Source organism: Phaseolus vulgaris, chromosome 7, assembly GCF_051622355.1.
Source record: "Phaseolus vulgaris cultivar YP4 chromosome 7, ASM5162235v1, whole genome shotgun sequence".
Classification (NCBI taxonomy): domain Eukaryota; kingdom Viridiplantae; phylum Streptophyta; class Magnoliopsida; order Fabales; family Fabaceae; genus Phaseolus; species Phaseolus vulgaris.
In genome coordinates this window covers 51,982,383-51,991,196 of record NC_143504.1, presented here as the reverse complement: position 1 = coordinate 51,991,196, position 8,814 = coordinate 51,982,383, and the positions used below count along the sequence as shown (strand labels likewise).

At 26.3% G+C, this 8,814-nt stretch overlaps 1 protein-coding gene across 1 annotated transcript; it reads right to left on the bottom strand.

The window, feature by feature from the left end:
• Positions 1-2,713: 2,713 nt before the first annotated feature.
• On the bottom strand, positions 2,714-5,985 carry LOC137828187 (uncharacterized). The gene is made up of 5 exons (XM_068634652.2): positions 5,752-5,985; positions 5,440-5,595; positions 4,865-5,038; positions 3,846-3,952; positions 2,714-3,048 (listed from the first exon to the last, which is right to left on the bottom strand). Exons 1-5 carry the CDS (start codon positions 5,929-5,931, stop codon positions 2,826-2,828), a joined length of 840 nt encoding a protein of 279 aa, XP_068490753.1. The 5' UTR covers positions 5,932-5,985; the 3' UTR covers positions 2,714-2,825.
• Between the last annotated feature and the right edge of the window lie 2,829 nt (positions 5,986-8,814).

Here is an 8,814-nt window from a genome sequence, read left to right as displayed (position 1 = left end):
TTCATTTTTTATACACACTTATAGTGTAGGTTGAAGAGTAGTATGCTTAATAATTAGAATGTACGTGTCTTTCTGTTTAAGCTAGAGTTATAGACTCAGCTTACCAATACAAATACACGTATGTAAACATACTGAATGGCTAGGGATGTGGAGAAAGGAGTGTCAGTAATACATTCCTTGTTCTTTTAAGACAATATAATATACCTGTGAGGACTGATTCGTCTTCCTCATGCTTATAATTTTATTTTCCCACTGTTATTATTAAAAAACTCAAATCAGTTGCACAGTCAATACAAAGGTTGAGCGCCTTATTTAAAACTTGAAAGAAATTTGAAGAATTAAGAAGAGCACACCCTCAAGACTTAACTTATCTTTTAATAGTTTTTAAAAATTTGAAGCGAAGGTTTTGAGAACTTCATACTTAGATGTAATTAAAAATGCTGTATAGCTTACCGTGTTCAAAGCTAAAAGGGTTATATTTAAAAGAGAAATAACAAGATATTACTTTAGAAGTTTATTTTATCTCATTATCTTAATATTTTTTTTTTAAATCTTGCTTTTATCCTTGAACTATTCGATCATGTTCTATATATTTTTTGTTAACCTGCTTTAATTTATTTTCAACGACCATATATATAACACCATTTGAGACGGGACATTTGCAGATTTGTTTATTTATAGAAAACCATACAATTTTTTATGGTTCGACATCAGTGGCTTCTATCATCATCCCCTTTCTCATCTTTTAAAATTATAATTTGGATTTTACGTTGTGAAATACATAAGAAGTATTATGAATTATGCATTCTAAAATATATCCTTTTTATTTAAATTAATTTCAAATTCAATTAATTTATTTTAAAGAGTACTTTTGAATTTTAAAACAAGTAATTTATTTAGTGGAAATGTATTTTTTTTAATAGGAATAATGTTTACCAAAAGTAAATATTCTAAATATTTTAGAATGATGATATGTTATATATTAATAATAATAAAAATTGTATAACCTCTTGATGTTTGGTACAAATGACTTCCTCATCTCTAATGTTTTGGGTTAACTGTATGTTTTGTCCCATGTTGGAGTGTCTTCTGTTACATGTCTACAGTAGATCATTTGTTATAAAATGTCGATAATTTTTCTCAATATACATTGCATTTAAGGAATTGGTGCATTAGGTACTTGCAAAATAAAAAAATTGATAATATATTAATGAAATTAATTCATCGAGCAAGCATACTAGTATTGTGATAATGGTTGTGTTAGGTCATCATTTGAACTGTGATCGATGATGCAACAATATATATGGTTGATTTGTGTCTGTTTAAGAAAGTATGAAAGGATGTGATGTTGATATAAATCAGTGCATTTATTCGATTGCACATGTTGAGGCATGGAAAATCAATGTTACACCAATAATATGATGGTTGACAAAGTGCAATAATTAATCATTAATGATAACAAACACACCTCCTTCAAAAGAGGGAGGTTGAGGAATCTTTTACTCTTACTGAAATTGGTGCAACACACAATTGGACAAATAGTGTTGTGAACACGTTCCGAGTCAGATATATTTCGAAAACATGATTATCACTTCAAATGGGTTAATGATCATCGTATGAAGTGTAGAACTCTACAACATGAGTAAAATTGTCTATTTGCACACGTACATCGCTAACTATATACGATGTCCAACAAACTCGAGGAACTTCATATATATGGAAGTGATATTTTGATTTCTATTCCTAAAAAATGTCCATATATCCATGTCTTATTCATTATAAACTAAATTAATTAAAAATAAATTTAAATTTTTTAAATTATATGTATTATTTATCTATAATAATGTAATTTTGTTTTCTGCAAAGCACTTGAATTTTCTAATTATGGATTTCATAAATAAATAAAAAAAACACCTTACCTTCCTTCTCCGACGAACACCGCAACGGGACTCAAAAATCTCCAACGAACAAGACAACACCACTCTGAAACATTTCACTAAGCAACGCAATGCAACCAGAATGCACGATAATGAGAGCATCAAAATCACCAAAACCGCAAGGTTCTCAATGCACAATGTAAACACAAACAACAAATAGAAGAAGGAGGGAGGTGCCAGCCAAAGTTATTTTCGTCCATTCACGTTTATGATGGGGGGTGTAGGAAGAAAAAAGATGGGTTTGGAAGAAACATTCTGACTTTGATCTTTCAAATGACTAACTTATGAAGTCTTGTGATGAAAAGAAAAATGAATCTCACTCGATCGATTTTTAAGTCACGTGTTTGATGGTGATTTAATGACATGAAGATATCCATTTGCCTTAGAAATGAAGAGGATTTGACACCACCTATAACTAACTCTTATCAATTCAAGGTTACTACTCTTTATAAGTACAACCATCGACCAACCAAATACATTATAAAGTAAAGTACGTGAAATAATCATAACTGTAATATTGAATACGATTATTAGGACATTGTCCTTCGTTTGGACGTTAACATGTTATTCAGTCGAAAAAAAAAGTGTGAGATTATTACAAGTTATGGTAGGAATTATTTTTTATTCCAGTTAATGTAAAAGCTAAAAAATATTTGTGATTAGATAATAGTGATTATTTTATTTCATGGGTATATATTATTACTTGTTATCTGTTTTAGTATTATTTTAGTTGTTGAGATAAGTAGGATAGATGCGTATATGATCATAAGATAAAATTAATAAATGAAAAAGAAATGCATCCATTATTTCCTATGCTTACATGACGTAAATGGCAAGAAATATAGAAAAAGAAAAAAGATTTTGTTTGAAAATATGAAGCATGGAGAATTACCAAAGCACATGTTTAGAGGGCAAGGGAGGGTAGACAATGTCATGTAGATCATGACCAATAGAAAATTGAGTGGTTCCTTCATCTAAATGCAAATTAAAATAAGCAGAATGTGAAGAAGGAAAAGTTCTTCTGCTTAGTTCCAGCAACCGGTTACAGCTTTGCAATAGCTTCATGTAGTGTTGGTCAAGAACTCCCGGAGGAAATTGAAGATAGTGCCTCCTGAACATTAATGTTTGTCAGCAACAAAGGTTGGAAAATAACTAGCCATAATTATTGAGTTTAATTGTGAAAACTGTTTCATCTTAAATTAACCCTTTTGTTTCATCTTTTTTGTATGTGAAAAAACTACCTTAAAAAGGTTACGAGTGTATTTTATAATTTTGAAAAAATATACAGGATGTAAAAAATAATCATTTATAATAGTCTCTAAACCAAGTTGGAATTATATTTTATGTTTAAAATAAAATGTGCTTTTTTTTTATAATTGTGACAAAAATAAAACTTCAGTTTTACATAAAATCTGAAAAAATTATCTTGAAATTATTTTTTAACTTAAAAAAAATGTGTTAAATATGTTTTTATTCCTGTAATATAACACGAAATTGATTTTTGTCAGTAGTTCAAACTTTTTAGACCTTTTGTATATTTGTAGTAAACAAATTATTAAAATAAATTCTTATCGTTTTTTTTTACGTAACAAACAAATTTTTACCGTGGTTATATTATAGTATTATAACAACCATATTAGCGATGAGTGAATCAAAAATATTTTAACATCTTAATTCACATTAAAAATTTATTTATCATATAAAAAAAACTAATAAGATAATATTACAATAGTTTTTTTTTCTAAAATTTGGAACAAACATAAAAATTAATTTAATGTAAAAATATTAAACCAAAAATATATTTAATTCTTAAAAAAATAGAGCAAATATGTTAACAGAAGATATTGTGTTGAATTAAACATAAAAATTAAAAGAAAAAGAAAAGATGTAGAAGGATTAAAAATATACCGATATTGTGAAGCTTGAGAATTGGTGAAGTCATTGGATATGGTCCACATAGTATGCTTTTTGGGCTTTGGTTCAATCTCGCGAAAGAATAACGGTACTTTCTCTAACTGTATTCATCATTAAGCTATTTAATCACTTCAACCATTATTTCAACTTTCAAACTATTAATACTGCATTTAATTCATTTCTATATCAACTCATTTTAATATTTATTAACAATAATTAGGAGAAGTAAGGTTGGATTATGAATATAAATATTTTTTTAGATTTTTTAACAATAATATGTATGGTACTAAAATAAAAAAAAAGGAACCTAATTAATTAAATTTAAAATTATCATGCCTTTTTATTAAATTACAATAATTACTATCTTGGGGTTAACTTAGTATTCTTTTACCGGCGATTGCAGACGCCTTTTTTTTATAGGATTTGTTTAATTCTCTTAAAAATTAACAAAAAATTGATTACTTTTGAAATACAATAATTTGATATATTTTTTAGTTTGTAATTTTGAAATTTTATCTTAACGCTTAATTATATATTTTCTTGTGATTGTAAATATTCTACACTTAATTATGGTTTTAAATTTTATATTAATTAAAATAAAATAATGGAAGAAGGAACGAGATTGTTGACTGATGTGATGGTTGGATTTACTTGGACTCATTATCCATTGAGCTTGCTTTGTGATTATTTTAATGTGCTTACTTTTTTGTGATAGATATTATCAATTTAAGTATTTAATTAATGTATAAGAAATGAAGAACTCAAGTGGCAACGTGACTTTGCAATTGCATTTCTTATTTATGTTGCCCCACTTTCCACTTCTTTAACTTTCCTACCCTATTTATTATTTTACTCTCCATTTTATAATAATAAAGATGAACAAGTTATCAATGAAAATTATCTTTTGTTTTTCCTCAATAGAAGGAACAGATTTATCAAGAACATTTTAAATGAATCCATAGTTTTTTCTGTCCACATTTTCTTCTTCTAAAGTAATAATAAAGGGAAAATACCTCAATTTCCAGAATTCCAGGTGAGTGTTCCTCGATAACAGCTCGAATGGCTGATATATTCTGATACTGTATTTCAATTTTGTACTTCAGACCCTCGTGTAATATCTCCCACATCATTTTTTGTCTTGCGTAATAACACTTAGCCACCAATTCATAAGGATATTTAGCCTCAATCTGCACCTCATCAAATTCTACTCAATAATCTCATCAAGAATAATCATACTCAACTTTTATATATATCAGTATTATTTTTTCCCTGTCAGTTAGAGAAAAGTAAAGAAATTGATCATTGTATTTAGTCTTTTAAGACTATCTAAAAAAATCTGTTCAAGTGTACAGTTATTCACCCATGAAAACTTCTAAACTGCACTTCAAAATTGCTGGTGCTGTCAAATTACTCATCTCAAGTGAATTTTGAAAAATTTGTTTGCAGAATACAATTGAAGGGTCGAACTTAGCGATAGAAGCAAAACTCAGTGAAGAAAAAGGAGAAAAGTATTTATAGAAAACAATTTTCTATCTGCATTCAACATTCTACATTTGACCTACAAGTATTATATAATAATTGCGTATACCTTAAAGTACCCGATCCTGAGCATATCCATTGGAAACTGCACAGCCTTCAGTTTCTCAACCTTGTTGGCTGCTATTTGACTTGGTTGCAGCATTTCAGGACTCAAAGTGAATTTCAACCCAATGGGTGGTGGAAGCTGGGAAAATTCTTTCAGGGCCTTACATAAAAGAAGAAAAACACAAATGCATAACCATCAAGATAATTCTCTGCACAATGATAAACAGAAAAAGGAAAATGCAATGCAAGTGGCTGTAGATTAGAAGAATTTGAATATAGTCATATCATAGTTTGCATGCATGAGAAAAAACAATACCCTTTTACACGCAGTTTGTGCATCATCATGATATTCGTTGTGGTGGTCATCCTGAAGGTATGAGAAATACAAAAACTGATTCTCTGAAGAGTTATAATTATATGAAGTCATAGCAATGTCTTGGTGGTGGGTGAATCCTCCTTCACAAACACTGTCATTGGAAGCAGTGCTGTGTGCCATAGAAGATACAGCAAGTTCAATCTGCAGAGGAGTCTGAGTTTTGTGGAAGGCTATTTCGGGATTGAAGTTATGTTACTCGTGGTTATATATTATCTCGTCTCGGGTTATTCATGTTTTTTAATTAGTGTTTATCTTTAAAGTCTAAACAAAGTGGACTAAGATCTTTTTCTAGATGTAAAAAAAGTAATTAGTGAATTAATTTAAATTAAAGTAGAAGAGATATATTGACAACTTGTATTAGTTTACAATTTAATTTTTTTCATCCAAGACTTGTATCAGTTTATGAAATGATGAAAATAACATTTTTTTTATATCATTATATCATTAATCACAAGTTTTACGTTGGAGGGTTGTCAAATTATCATTATTGTTCAAGTTTCTCTGACCAACTTTTCAAGATTGATTAAAAGTTGTGATTTAAGTAATAATTCTACTTTGTGTTCTTTATTTTTAAATAAGCTTTTCCAAATTTTATTCTTGTATTTTAAATCGAAGTTAAAGTTAATTAAGATTTGTAAAAACCATATAACTTCTTTATGAGTGGTAGTTTTACTCCGTATAACCATGTATATACATTTTATTAAAAATATTTAATAATTAAAGTTGTATGTTCAAGATTTAAATTTGAAGTTATTGATTAAATTAAAATAATTATATGTATGTGTGATAATAAAAAATAAAAGTAAATAGATCCCACCATTAATATTTTGGAAAGTTTCTCAAATAATGACAAATTTTATAAAAATATTTTTATTTGCTATTTATAGAAAGGAATATTACAAGAAAGTACGTCACTTTTACAAGTAAATATGAGAAAGTATAAAATATGGAGGGAAAAATAATATTATAAGAAAGTACGTCTATTTAAGTAAAATATAAGAAAGTATAAAAGTCTATGAATAAAAAATGTTACAAAATAATAATTAGGTTATAAATAAGTTAAGTTAAACTATGTTTTTTAAAAGCTCAAATTAAGCTTTCAGCTTACTTAAAAAATGTATACATTTAATTATCTAATATTGTGATTTTATTAATTGAGCTCATTAGGTATTATTGATATATTATTTTAATTCATTGAATTGTAAATATATATATATATATATATATATATATATATATTTTTTTTTTTTTCCTAGATAGGTCAATCAATACACGACCTAAACCTAAAATATTTAAGGTAGTCAATAAGAAGTGTGCTCCTAACTTAAATTGATATTTGTCTATTGATGAGGTTTTACCTAGTATATATAGAGTCTTAACCTTATGTCTGTCGTTATTATTCTCTCTTTATTGTCTGATTAATATTAATTAATCCAAATCTCTATTCTATATTATTATTTCTTTACATTATTCATTCACATCGACCTCTTACCTAAATGACCCATAATCGACCCTAGACCAATAACCCAAAAAACACACACATATATATATCACTTTTAGTCTTCAATAATCAATAGACTAATAAATTAATAAAGTAATATAGTTGTGATATTTGATAGTGTTAAAATTGTATATTTTTTATATATGGAACATTAATAGTGTAATTAAGTCTTAAACACTTTAAAAACATCATTAGATTTATATTTTAATTTAGTATCTAATTATTTAGTGACTAATTCTTTAAATTTAAATACTTTTAATTCAATCTTTATAAACAATTTTTTCTAGTAGAAAAATAAATAAACCTAATTTTAATAACTCATTTTCTTTCTGAGGGTAAATTTCAAATATTCTACTCTCTCAAGTCCTTCATTCCTTCATGTAAAAAGATTAGAATACAAGAAAAATAAATATAAATTATATAACTTAAATACTAAATATGATTAAAATGTTTATATATATATATATATATATATATATATATATATATATATATATATATATATATATATATATATATATATATACTCACACACACCAAGATTAATTTCTCTCACATCATACATCACCAAATAAGTCTTATATATGTGTAATGACTTTTGTCTTGAGAAAACTAATTTCATACGAGAAGAAAAACAAATATAAATTATATAACTATACATAGTTAATTAAAAATAAAGATATTTTGAATTACACACTCTAAAGTCACGCGTTTTATAACTATTTAAAAGTAAAATATAAAAAACTAATATATATATATATATATATATTTATAATAAATATAAAGAAAATTAATGTATCCATTTTAATCAAATAAAAATGTATTTTGATCGATTAAATTTAACTTATTAAAATTATTTAAATATTAAGTCTTCCTTTTAATTTTCTTTTAATTGATTTAAACAACTTTTTAATTAATTAAAATTACTTAAAATTCAATCTTACTAAAATATCACTTCTAACATTAAGATTTGAAGAGCTTAATTCTTAGTTTAGTTTTAATTAATTAAATTTTTTAATTTAAATAATAGAAGATGTCATATATCTCTCATTTTTTAATGAAAAAATGCAAAATTTGATTCAATCATTCAAACATTATTTTTATAACAGAGACCTTGATTTGAGATATTCAATAATTCTTGGAGTTTGCTTTTCTTTATTAGTTCCCGTGATTCAAATCTCTGGTTTAAAAAGTTCATTGTGTGATCACTGTCTTTGTTTTTACATATTGTGCTGAATTTTTCCTAACTGGTTTGTTCTTTATTGCTTGCTTTCCTTTTCTGGTTGTATGATCGATGAAGATTTTAAGTTGATTTTGTAATATGATTTCACAATTTAAGGTTTATAGGATTCAAGAATTTAATTCTTAGATGTTTTTTTTTTTTTAAATCTTAAGGTGACCGACCAAGTTTTTTCGAGAGATTTGATTTTGTGGATATCATTATGAAATTGATGATTGGATGCAGAAATGGGTATGAATCATCCCTAGTCAATCTATCCATC

What these genes read in the sequence shown, in the direction of transcription:
- LOC137828187 (XM_068634652.2), bottom strand. Translation starts at nt 5,931, where the DNA reads ATGGCACACAGCACTGCTTCCAATGACAGTGTTTGTGAAGGAGGATTC. An exon ending in CTGGAATTCTGGAAATTGAG is followed by an intron (nt 3,953 to 4,864) that starts GTATTTTCCCTT and finishes TGATGAATACAG; the next exon opens with TTAGAGAAAGTACCGTTATT. An exon ending in TCTCAAGCTTCACAATATCG is followed by an intron (nt 3,049 to 3,845) that starts GTATATTTTTAA and finishes ATTAATGTTCAG; the next exon opens with GAGGCACTATCTTCAATTTC.